Source organism: Planococcus citri, chromosome 2 (genome assembly GCF_950023065.1).
Source record: "Planococcus citri chromosome 2, ihPlaCitr1.1, whole genome shotgun sequence".
Lineage (NCBI taxonomy): Eukaryota > Metazoa > Arthropoda > Insecta > Hemiptera > Pseudococcidae > Planococcus > Planococcus citri.
The window spans coordinates 47052288-47065726 of NC_088678.1; the positions used below are offsets into that span (position 1 = coordinate 47052288).

General features: G+C 32.8%; 2 protein-coding genes across 2 annotated transcripts; both read left to right on the plus strand.

Moving 5' to 3' along the window:
• Positions 1 to 1728: 1728 nt before the first annotated feature.
• LOC135836129 (cathepsin B-like) lies at positions 1729 to 3879 on the plus strand. Its single transcript, XM_065350760.1, has 7 exons — positions 1729 to 1880; positions 2017 to 2242; positions 2344 to 2571; positions 2664 to 2879; positions 2992 to 3163; positions 3280 to 3390; positions 3511 to 3879. Exons 2-7 carry the CDS (start codon positions 2078 to 2080, stop codon positions 3714 to 3716), a joined length of 1098 nt encoding a protein of 365 aa, XP_065206832.1. The 5' UTR covers positions 1729 to 1880; positions 2017 to 2077; the 3' UTR covers positions 3717 to 3879.
• Positions 3880 to 10556: 6677 nt separating this feature from the next.
• On the plus strand, positions 10557 to 12655 carry LOC135836132 (cathepsin B-like cysteine proteinase 1). The gene is made up of 7 exons (XM_065350763.1): positions 10557 to 10713; positions 10897 to 11030; positions 11111 to 11341; positions 11421 to 11627; positions 11716 to 11869; positions 11953 to 12063; positions 12341 to 12655. The coding sequence occupies exons 2-7, from the start codon at positions 10902 to 10904 to the stop codon at positions 12544 to 12546; spliced, it is 1038 nt and encodes a 345-aa protein (XP_065206835.1). The 5' UTR covers positions 10557 to 10713; positions 10897 to 10901; the 3' UTR covers positions 12547 to 12655.
• Positions 12656 to 13439: the final 784 nt, after the last annotated feature.

The following is a 13439-nucleotide window of genomic DNA, read 5'->3' on the forward strand; positions in this document are numbered from 1 at the left end:
AATAGTATATAGCAATCGAATCGAAATGGGAAATACCTACCTAAGTGAATTTATCTAAATTGGAAAATAATCCAATATCCGATGAAAATGAAGGCTACAAAAAAATCTAAAATATTGAATGTTTCTGAAATCTCAATAACAGATTAATTTTGCGTTAATACTAAGTATTCTAGACTTGAAGTTGGGTCATCTGAAAGAATGGTGACGTGTTCTCAAAGTGGGGTAATTCAATTTTTGTAGTGGAACTGGAAATTGTGAAACACGAAAAATTACGAATTTCACTCAAATTCAGGTTGATGGTGTAATAAAAAATTTTCAACCACAATAGGCCATTTTGGGTGAGAAAAATCCTGAAAAAAATTGGTTTTTGCTTTTTTAAAGGTCATCCATTATACAAAAAGTGCTGAAAAACACATATTCTGCATCTATGCGAGTACATAGTACTTACATTTGTAATAGTATATTACATACCAAGTTCAATAATGTGGGTGATTATAAACGAGTGCGAATTGCAGGACGAGCCGAAGGCGAGGACTGCAATTCGCGTACGAGTTTATAATCACTCACATTTTTTGAACTTGTGTGTGTAATGTATTTTATTCAATACATGCATATAAATATACACAATTATACCATCAATGTTTAGACGTGAAGAAGCGTTTTTATGAGTCGACACGACAACAGTAGTATGCGTAGTGCGTACTCGCAGATAAAGTGCGTAGCCGAAATGATAAAAGGAAAACAAGCTTAGGGCGTGGAGGGAGGGGGAGGTGGTGGATCTCCTGTTTCTGCTACAATTTTTTCCCCGTAATAATCGGACTTTGTCACCTTCCGCGTCATCCCAAACAATAGGATTCGAGCAGTGCGGCCACGTAATGAATGTTCATTATTTTCCTAGGACAATAATGTGAACATTATTTTCGTTTCATTTAGTCGCTCATAAAAACGCACTTTTCGCGTCTAGTATTGGTGGTATAATTGTGCGTTTATATGCCTGTATTGAATAAAAATAATTATTACTCTTCTTATTACACCTTTTGGAAAGAACTTAACAAAAATAGCTTTAAAACACTTGAAATGCTCATATCGGTAAGAAGATAATGTTTGAGAACATTCACAAAAATTTCTACAAATGACCCTTGGTAGTGTCTAGCATTCCTGCAAATTTGAAAACATTCCGTTGAAAACTGTCAAAGATGGAAATTGTCTACAAAAATGTCAATTTCATCCCTTTTGGAGAGGTTAGGGGTGATTTGACGATCTGAAAAATTTGTGACAGCGATTTTGAAGTTGAACCACCAAGACTAACTTTCACTAGTTAATTTCCAAATCCCAGATGAAAGGCCGATTTCCCATTATTAACCAAGTACGAGTATGCTGTTTGATTCATTATTGAAGTACATAAATGTAGGTAATGTCAAGTTCATATTCGGAAATCCAATTACGCCTGTATACGAGTAGATATCTGTATCTACATATGGTACGCAATTATTAGAAATTCACTCTATGACACAAATTATAAAATTTCATCAGCCAAATTTCATACGTACGTAAGCTGCACACCTACTTACTTTCAGCCATTTTACTCAATCTTCGTACCTACGTAATGTAAGTACACATGGGTAGGTACTTAATCGTAAATCCCTTATGTTCAACGGTAAGCTAGATTATTGCACTGATTGAGTAATACAAGTGCTTCAACCAATTTACATAGAAAAACATCTCGATGGTCTCACTATCGAATACGTATTTGTTCAAAATAAATTTCATTTGCACTATAAATAGTGAAGTCGGAATGTGTGACTTGATACATTTTCCATGTACCTGTACACTATGCAGCAGCTAATGGCGATAGCATAGGGAATTTTTGAGACGAGCAGGTAATTTTTTGAAACTTTTTCATTTTTTATTTTAGAAAGAAAAAAATGCTTTCTTTATTCAAAAATATGTACCATAGACCTATATCTCAAATGTAACTTAAGTATATGCTCATTTATGGTTTCAATTTATTTTCAGGAATCCAAATTATCAAACTACATATTTGCTAAGCTATCAACATATAATATTTCTAATCAACATGAAATGCAAATATTTTGTGATTGCCTTGCTTCATGTCTTAACGCGAGGTGAAAGTCATGATCATCATGATCATCATGAACCTGAACATGAAGAATATCTAACTATCGAAAGATGGAATGAAATTGCTGACCAAGTCAATAATCATCCGGATTCCACATGGAAGGTGAATTATAGACTACTAATCATTATAAATTTTTCTCAGTCTCCTCGCAGAAAGGCCTTCGAATCAGTTATTTATCCTACATTTATATTCCATTTCACCAGGCCTCAAAACTCCATTCTACTACTCACGATCACTTTGTGGATCCAAAATATCGAGTAGGTAATTCGGGAGCAGCAGTTCCGCAAAAATCAGACGCTGATCCAGTCGATCGAGCCGACCAATGCGAAGAAAATGGTTTACCAAAGCAATTTGATGCGCGAGAATATTGGCCCGATTGTGCTTCAGTAATTGGACACGTTTATGATCAGGGTGCTTGTGGGTCGTGGTGGGTAAGTGAAGAACTTTTCAATGAATTAGATAGGAAAGTATATCTCTATCAACTGGGAAAATAGTAGTTACCAAGATTTTTTAATGATTTTAGGCGGTATCGGCGACTTCTGTGTTCGCGGATAGAGTATGCATCGCTTCAAGGGGAAAAATTAAAACGTTATTTTCGATTCAACAATTAATGTCATGTTGTCAAATATGCAGCCATGGACATGGAGCAGATGGATGCCACGGAGGCTGGACTGGAGGAGCTTTTCAGTACATGATACGTAATGGATTAGTAACCGGTGGAGATCATAAATCGAAGCAGGTAAGATCCATTGAAGCAGAAAATATATTACCCACCTCACCTAATTTTAGACTGAAACCTTTAAGTAAGTGTAGGTTTAATAACTCGTATGTACATATTATAAAATTCGCAGGGATGCCAGCCTTATTTAATGCAACCTTGCGAGCATCACAAACCTGCGAATAGTTCGAGTAAAAGTGCTCTACCTAAGTGCTCCTCGTTCCCACTGGGAGTACCTCCTAAATGTAAACTGCATTGCTACAATCATTCGTACGATAAGAAATTCAAGCAAGATGTAATAAAAGGTACCTAAATCAAAAAAAAAATCAAAAAGTATGCCTAGTAATGGTTATTTATCTGAATATTGAGAAATGTTTTCTAACTTGCTTTGCCTGTGTTTGATTTTGCATTCGATTTTAAGCTGAAAAGTATTACAGAGTGCCACCTTGTGCAGCTATGAACGAAATTTACAAACACGGTTCCATTCTCGCCGATTTTATCATTTTTGAAGACTTCTACACGTATAAATCTGGTAAATTTTATTTCTACATTACATATGTATATGTATAGGCACGTGAGAAATTTTACACGTACGAGTTCAAGAATTAAGGGCACAGACTCATTCAATTTTTTTTTCGTATTACCTATTTAGGAGTTTACAAACAGTTGGCAGGAGAGATCACTGCAAGGCATGCAGTCAGAGTTATTGGTTGGGGTGAAGAAAATGGTGTCCCATACTGGCTTGCAGTCAATTCTTGGAATACTAATTGGGGAATTAACGGAACGTTTAAAATTATGCGTTACGAGAATGAATTTTCATTCGAAAACGGATTAAGTGCTGTAATGCCAAAATTATAAACAGGCACTGTACTTTTATAGTGTAGCTGGTTTAAGTAACAAAGAATTTGAGACATTTTGATTTTTATGAATGTGTTATTATTGTGGATAAATGAACATCTTCAATAAGGTAGGTATACGTATTAAAGCAATTTTTCCAAATATATAAGAATTGTGTGCATAATTGTGTTCGTTATTTGAAAATAGAATGTACCTATCTATTTGTCTGCAATTATTCGTGAAAAATTTGAAATTTTATTCAGACCTCAAATTCAAATTTTTTTTATTCGGAACCTATTAAAAAAGATGAAAACGATCTTCAACAGCCAAAAATTTTATTTTACTTATTATTGGGTATTATTTTTTTTGCATGATCTTTTCATAATTTTAAATTGAAAACCTTTATCAAAGCGTGATTAAGGATAAGAATGAAGTGCACTTGAAATAAAAACTTAGGTGTTGTATGCCATTGTTTCACTTATCTATTTGATAAGCATGTCATGATAATTTGTCAAGTACCTCTTAGGCGCCAATCACATCCCTTATTTCTGCATGTTCATAGGTACCTATAGAAATAAATAAACAGGCATCTGTCCACGTGTTTGGCCACATTTCACCAAGGATGTAATGATGATTTAGAGGGTGGGTCCATAAAGCTTCAAATTTACACTTTAGGTAATAAAGATAAACCTTCTTCGAGCCAAAAAATGTTGAAAACTTTTTAAAAGTAACTTGAACTATTACAACTCAATTTTTTTTAACTTTTCATGCTCAAAATGCGATTTTTACATTTTAGGAATACTTGCACAGCTTCCTCTTCTTACTCTGGGAATTTTTCGAAATTATAAAAAAAATCGGCTATAACCGTCGACCCGGTCGACGGCTACAACCTTCTTGCAATAGAACGTTTTTCCCTGAAAAATTGAAGAAAATTTGTTCTTGGTTAAAAGACATTGACCCTCCTTTCCATCAAAAAATTTCATAAGGTACCTAATTATTGAAGTAAATCAACAAATAAACCTCTTAAGAAGTTTGCCTCCGATTTGAACGAACCGCGCTTTTTAGAAAGGAGATGGTATGAAACCGTCTTAACCAAAATTTCATCTGCCCAAATTCAGTTTTCGATTTTTGGTGAATTTTTATCGTCGTATTCAACGATTTTTTTTTTTGCTCTCCAGAACTAAATTTTACCAATTCCGAATAGGAAAACTTTTGATTTACACACGAATGACTACATTTTGTCTAAAACAAACTCCCGAATCCGAATTTCGTCATTTGAGCTCGTTTGGAGCCTCCCAGTAAATGTATAAATTAATTTGGAAAGTCGGGCATCGAATTATTACTCCCGACCTGTTAACGAGATTATTCAGGTTTTGACGATTTTCAAACGAACATCTTGGGAACTTTTTTTTGAGCAATACTTATATTTCATAAATTTAAAAAAATCTGTTAGTAGAGTTTGGGTTTGGGGGGTTGGTTTTAGACAAAATTCAGCTATATTTTCGAATAAATCGCACTCCGCTCAAATGTGGAAACTCTTCAAACGGGTTGAGAATAAACTTCAACTCGATTTTAACTGTCCAAATTAATTTCCGGACTTACTCGTACCTACACTTATTTTCAGAAAAAATCCAGAAATTAATCTTGAGAAATTGAAAATTGCGTGGTAGGCTCTAGAAACGCTCGAAATTGTGGATTTCGGATTTCAGGAGTTAGTTTTGGACAAGTTACAGCTGTTCTTGCAAATTTCAATAATTTTTCCGCGAATACAGAATTTTTAATTTTTGAATATTTTTAACTTACTCGAAGTGTTTGCCTGAAAATCGGTTCAAATGTACATGAACACGTAAAACAGGAAAATAGGTAATATTAGCCACAATTCTATTTTTAGCTGCTCAAATCATAATTTCTCCACACTTTCCAAAGGAATTCAAAAACTCTGAAGAAATCGAAAATCGGGCCAGAAGCTCCAGAATTCCCAGAAGTTGTGAAATTCAGTTTAATGGAGTTAATATTAGTTTTACGACTAATTTCCACCATTTTTACTGAAATATAAATTATTTTAAAAAAGGTAACAAAAAGCATAAATACCTAGTCGAAAATAGTCAATTTTTGGTTTTCAAAAATTCGTAAAAAGCCACATAATCGTGGCCTTGTTCAAATCGTTGGTGGACACTTTGAGAGGTTTTATCGTATTTTCCATTAAAATCATTATCGAAGGAATATAAATTGAGTTGAAGCTACCAAAATATGCCAAAAATAATGAAAATTAGTTTTTAAAGAGTCATACATTCCTTATACAAAATTCAAAAAAATAATAATAATATTTTTTGAAAATTTCCTTTAAAAAATAAAAAAAAAATATGTTTGAGTTCCTTGCATTTTGAATAGAACTATTCAGGAACAAGTCAAATCTCCTCCTCACCTCCTAACGTCATTACAAGAATCGTATACACAGGTAGAGGTACCAGCAGTCATTGATATTATTTTATATTCAATTGCCTGTCTAAAGAAATGAGAATATGCAACCCTCCGAACAAATTCAGCACCGTCGATAATTCTCAAAAAAGATGGGAAATATACAATTTTTAACGTTTCAACTCCTTTCATCATAAGATAGGCAAAACATTGTACGTACAAATAACAGAAGTTGCCGAACTTTAATAAAACTAGGCAAATAGGTAGGTATACATGAATTACGTTCAAAAGCACGTGTCTACGTCAAATTAAATTTCCGACGAAAATGAAAAATGATAAGCAAAGAATTTTGAGAAATTTTAGCGGTTTTATTTGATCAGGTTGAAAAAGAATTTCAAAAATTTATAAAATATTCAAAATATGTAAAATCATTATACCCTACCTATATATTATAACAAATTTTCGAATAAAAGCTGCGAAGAAAAATAGCCACCTACTTAGATTTTTTGCTCGGGTTGTTACTCGCAATAATATTCTTTTAAACGACCTTTTTTCTTTCTTTTTAATTCAAAACACCGATATACAGACTACAGTTGGTACCTAGGTACCTTACAAATCAACTCCCAAATTCTCTAACCTGCTCGCCTTTTAGAACTTATTCTCATTCTGTACTTTGAATTCTATTAATTTTGTCTCTCTCGTCACTTATTCAGGATCACTTTATATTCCATTATTTTAATGCCCTTTTTTTTTACGTAGGTACTCTGGGTATATACTGTATGTATTAGAACTAGATGTATAGAAAAGAAACGTCGCAATACGCGAAGCTTTGGCAGAAGATCTACATACGAGTATAGCAAAGGTACCAGTACCAACGTATCAACGTTTGTATGTAGGTATTCGATGAGTTTGTACTCGTACGTAGTAAAGAATGCGATGATATTTTTAATAGAAATTTCAGATTTCAACGAAACTTCATTGTCAGCTCGTCAGTTCGTCGTGTGTTAATACATATGGAAATTTCTTCCATTATTCGATGCAAATTGAACAACACTAGTTGGTTCAAGTTCAATGATGAAATTTTCAAATCACATGTATAAAATTTATGATGTGAAATTGCTGCACGTAATACGTTTTCAGTTAGAATCGAGAACTCGAAGAATATTCAATTATTTAAAAAATTGAGTCATACTTAGTTTTGACGAATGAAAAATCGTCCAAGTTGAATTTTTGAACGCCGATGAACAATCATCTGTTAACATCATAAAGTATAATTATCGAACAGTTAAATGAAACACTTAGGGAGCAGCGAACGAAATTTTATAGCTCGTAGATAGGTTATTGTCTAATGTCTACCTACATCAGCTTACATAATTTCAACGAAACAATTTTCAAATCATTCTGATTTATTGACAAAGTTTCAAAATGCCTAAAGGTTTTTGTACATTTCAATTCATTAAAATATGAAAGGTAAGTAATTAAGTACCTATTAATGAAGATGAATCTATCAAAAGTTCATTGTATTCAAGTCCTAAACGACACCCGATACCCATTACTACCTAATTTCTAAGTATAAGTAGGTATTAAAAGTTTAAAATTTATTTTAAAATAATTCGGTTTTTGAGTAGTAGTTATCTAAGTATACAAGGAGTATATTTTACCTGAAAATAGGTACCCAGTACCCACTCTCAATGTCTTTTAACTCGTATTTTGGACGAAATTTTGAAATAAATTCTACGCCTCGTTATCAAATAATTAAATCTCAATGTTATTAAAACTAAACCTACTTGCATTAGTTATGCAAATGTAAATCAGTTGAAAAAAATTTTGATTTGCGATTACAAGTTCAAAAGAATTTTCTTTTTAATAAGTACCTCTAGACCTAAAACTTACTAAGCGAGCTTTTTATCGCGAATTCATATTTTAATTAACGATTTTTATGAAAACAATGTACCTACCTACGTAAGTATTCAGTCTGCATTACTATTACTGCTATGCACTGGTAATTTTAAAGTTTTATTAAATTTGGATTATTTGATTTGCAAGTTGTTTAACCCTTGTTTTTGTTACAGAATTGTGTGGGTTGAGAATCCGACGAGCAATGATAAAAAGAAACATTAAATGTTATCAGTAGGTACCGTATTATTTGGTGGGTGTTTCAGGTTTTTTTTTCTCTGTAAAGTTGGAATTTCTTTATGTTGAGTACGTTATCTGGAAGCTGCTCTTATATTTATTGGAGTAAATGATACGAGTACAATAGCGAGAAAGTATTTTTGATTTCGAGATGGAGTGAATTTCATTCAATTTAGATAGAAAATATTCTTTAAGTTTTCGCCTTTAAATTTTCAAAGTTGAAGGTTAGGCAAATACTTTAACATTATTTTTTTAAATGTGTACTTGAGCATGGATTACAAAACATTTGTCGACTTCTTCAAATATCCATGTAGCTAATTATAATTACCAAATTGTTTTAAAAAAAAACAAAACTATTTGATAAATGATAACAGGGTGGAGCGTTTTTGAGTTTCTTTTTTGAATGGTAGGAGAATTGGAAGGAGATCTGATATAAAGTTGTAAAGGACGTCAAAAATCTTCAGGAAAAATTTTGAATCCCTGACTTGAAGCATCACTTTTCTATGTGGTTTCAAATTTTGGTCCCAAATTGTATTTTTTTTTTTTTTTTTTGTGAGTCATGCAACCTCCCTGGAAAGGTGAAAAAAATCGAAAACTGTTTTCGTATGTCCTCTAAATGGTTATAATATCTACGTATGATCAACTAGTACTCATCACCAAAAAAGTTTTTTTTTTAAACACATTTTCAATAGAAATTTAAAAATTTAAAAGACGGCAAAAAAAAGGATATGAAAAAAGTAATGGTTCAGGTCAAGGATCCAAAATTTCTTCTGCAGTCTTTTGAGATGCTCTACAACGTTTCATCAGCCTCACGTACCCCCCCCCCGCCTTCAATGAAGTAAACAGAACTGGAACCTGAAGACAGATTTGTTCACTTCTAATTCAGGTGTTTTTATTTCTTTCAAAAATCTACTCAAAATGAAGTAGGTACCTTCCTAAACAAACATTCAAGGCTGCAGAATTTGATTGGATGTAGATATTTTAGAATTTCTACAAAGCTACCAATTTTTTGTTTACCTGTTCCTAGCTTACCTATTTCAAAAACTCAAAAAATGTTGATAAATTTTTGGCTGTTTTTCTAGATTTTTTGGAATCAGAAATAATGACCAAAAAATGGATCCCATTTTAAGTTATTCCAGAATAATATTTTCTCAAGTCCGCAGAGCCACACACACTTTTCAATTTTTCATACAAAATTATTCGATGGAAGAAATGTTGAACGAGCATAATAATATTATATCGATTTTAGAAAATAAGTTCCAAATAAATTTAAAAAGTATCTACCTAACAAAAAAATTAAATTTTTTAATTTTGTAACAAGAGAAGGCCCTGAATGTTCTGAGAATTCTTTTTGAAGTGCCATTATTTTTAGGAAATAAAAAATTCAGAAACTTGCTTGAAGCTCCAGACTTGGCAGAAACCATCAACAGGTACCTTGAGTTCGTATGTACCTACATTTTTCATTTTAAAAATGTTTTCAATTTATTAAAGATTTCAAAGCATCTCAAATGACTGCGAGAAATTATTTGAGATTAGCATAGTTGGAAAAAAAACACAAAGAAACACAATTTTCAAATAATTTTTTCCTCTTTCTTTCTGTTTCCCTCTGCAAGAAAAAAAAATTTCTCAATAAACTTTAAATCGTTTTTAACTATGGCTGCACTCAAATTGTATGCCATATCTGAGTTTCATGTCTATAAATTTGAATTTTGAACCAAAACTCACCATCGTGAATATTTTTAATGAAATCTTCATTGAAATCGGATAAAATGAATTTCGAGGTTAAGACAAGTTGGCGCGACAAATTCTAAAATAACTTTATTTGTGTACCTCGAATGATGTAAGTTGTATCTACGTGCATCAAAAATTAGGATTAACGTCTATTGTGCCAAATAAAATTGATTTAATATCCAACTGACACCGTCAAGTGTAAAAATTAGAGTGCTTGTCTTGTAAGTTAGTAGGATATCAATGTCTGTCTACCTATGTAAGAACTTTTGACGATTCACGTTAGCAAACCATAAGAAATCGAATTTAATCAGTCTGGTCGCATTTTCAACAACGACTAAGTAGTTAGATACCTACTTAGGTACTACAATAATTCATTATATATTTTCAATATGTGGTTGTATACCTACCTAGCTACTTTTACGTATGTAGGTACTTGTTTTGGCATGCTAATTCCTTTACGTACAAACGATTAGATAAAATACTTTGATTGAAGGGATCGAGTACCTGCATTAATTAAAATCATGTATTTAGAAGAGCATTTTCAATTGCTTTAACATTTTTAAATCTGGAACAATAAGTTAATTATCTATTTTTGCGATTGTAACGTGAAGTATTCGAATTTGTCGAGTGCATTTTAAAGATGGGTTATCAGTTTGGGAAATATTTAAGTATTTGTATGATGTTAAATTCGATATTTTTCATGTAGTTTCGGCGTAGGACGTTTTAAAATAAGCAGGTAATTTTACATTGATTTTTAAGCCTAAGATAATCTGTAGCCTATTTCATATTTAAGCATAAAAAATACATTTTATGCAGTATCTTTGTAACTCGCGGTTCTTTATTTGAATTTTTTGAAAATTTGCTATAATTCCAGCGAATGGAAATTTAAAATAATTATTCTCTAACTTTGCACCAACAGGCAACATGAAATATTTGATAATCACTTTGCTATTAGCATTTACCCGAGCCGAAAACGATAAGCATCTCATCCCAATCGGAAGATTAAACGACATAGCAGACCATGTCAATAATCATCCAGACTCCACATGGCAGGTAAATATCTTCCAATCATAGTATAATCTTCAGCAAAATAGACAGAAATTCATTCGTATCTATCAAATCCAATTCGCCAGGCATCAAAATTCGATGTAGCCGAAGGTAAGGAGCAATTTGTGGATACAAAACTGCGAGTTGGTGTTCTCGAAGGATCTGCTCCAAAAGAGGCATACGAGGCCCTTGACGCAGCTTCCAATCAATGTGAGAATAACGGATTACCTAAAGAATTCGACGCGAGAAAAAAATGGTCCCAATGTGAATCGGTAATAGGACATATTTATGATCAAGGAAATTGCGGATCGTGTTGGGTGAGTTCGCGTTTAAAATATTCTCATAGCGATATCACTATAGACCTATGCTTTATTTAGAATTTTGCTTTAAATCTAGGCGGTATCAACAGCCTCAGCTTTCTCCGATAGAGTATGCATTGCCACCAAAGGAAAAAAGAAGGCTTTATTCGCAAGTCAACAAATCCTGTCTTGTTGTCACAAATGTTCTGGACCAGATGGCTGCAATGGTGGTTGGCCTATGGGAGCTTTCGCCTACATAAAACATACTGGATTAGTGACCGGAGGTGACTATGGATCTCGCCAGGTAAGTGCAATAGAAATAATTATGTTTAGATTACGGTTGAGATGATTTTGATATCATCAAAGCTGAAAGCTGTGTGTTATAATTTCAGGGCTGCCAACCGTACTTAATGCAGCAGTGCGACCATCACATTAATGGTACTTTCCCTCAATGTTCCTCATTGGAGAAACAGAAAACTCCAAAATGTAAACTACACTGCTATAATTTCAAACATGATAAGACTTTTAAGCAAGATCGAATCAGAGGTAGAACAAATCATTGGATGGATAATTGAATTAATAATGAAAAAATTATACAAATATTGCCACTTTTGACCAATTTTTTACAGCTGAAAAATACTACAGTGTATTACCATGCGCAGCTCAAAATGAAATTTACCAAAATGGTCCCATCGTTGCGGCATATACTGTTTTTGAAGATTTCTACACCTACAAATCCGGTAATTTTTATTCATAATTTTTACAGGGCCCCTAATAATACTTATCGAGCATACCTAGCGACAATTTTTATGACAAAATTTGGGTTGGCAGCATTGAGGTATATAAAAATACATTTTGATCAATGCCATTCAATCCACATTTTGTCGCGAAAATTCTCAATATTAATGTGCTCTTATCGAGTAAATACATGGAAATTAATTTTCCTATCTTCAAAAAAAAATCGAAACATTGCTGAAAAATATTCTTCATCCCTTTTTTTCCCTTTTCAATTCACAGGAGTTTATCAACACGTAACAGGAGCGAGAACCGGCAGACATGCAGTTAAAGTCATCGGTTGGGGTGAAGAGAAAGGTGTACCTTACTGGCTGGTGGCTAATTCTTGGAATACTAATTGGGGTGATCATGGAGTCTTCAAGATTAAGCGTGGAGATGATGAAGGTTGGTTTGAAGAAGAATTCATCGCAGTAAAACCGAAGGTGTAAGCAATGCGAGACAACGAACTTGAGATAATTCTAAACAAAGATCAAACACCAATTCGTTCATTTTTTTGTTACAAAAATCAAAATTTGTTTCATTAAATTCATTTTCATAGCTGTTTTTTAATTCCTTTTAAAAAATGATGCCAATTGCCATCTACGAGTAGGCACTTAGGTAGGTATTTGATAAAATTAGAATCGAAATATAAGTATGGTTGTATTGTAAGTGATGTTCATCAAGGAAAAATTTAAGACGAAGAATTGAAGTGAATTCTTAATCCTCGATTAGATAAGCATTTACATACATGGAGTGGAGTTTCCTTAAGAGCATGTTTCACTTACCATTACCATGTTAGGTAGGTATGATTATGGTAATTTCAAGTACCTAGGATAAATTTGGGAACTAAACCTTGAATAAAATATATACGTATCCCTTATCTACTTTCATCAGTACATACGTATACATAGCCTATAATAAATTGTGTATTTTTAAACATTTCATGAGCTTCGACTTTAAAGTTTTAGCATTCAATAACTTTTTAAATATGGTAGTCATATAATGTATTATGAGAAAAGATTTCAAGATTTTTTAGAAAATGTTTAAAAACCAAATTGGAGCCAAATGGTGGAAAAATCAAAATTTCTTCAAATTGATCTAGAAAACTAAAATTTGGTAAGTGCCTGATTTTCGATTCCCCCTCCCTTATTGGCTGAAAGTAGTCTCGAACAATTTTGAGGAGTTTTGGGGACTCTAGCAGATCTTTGAAAGCTGCCACAAAATGTTACCTACTTATGAAGTTGAAAAGCTAAACTTCACGTTACACACTGATTTAGACATGCCTATAGTTGATTTCAGGTGAGTTTTCATATCATTTTATAGCCTTCTGCAACTTCATAAA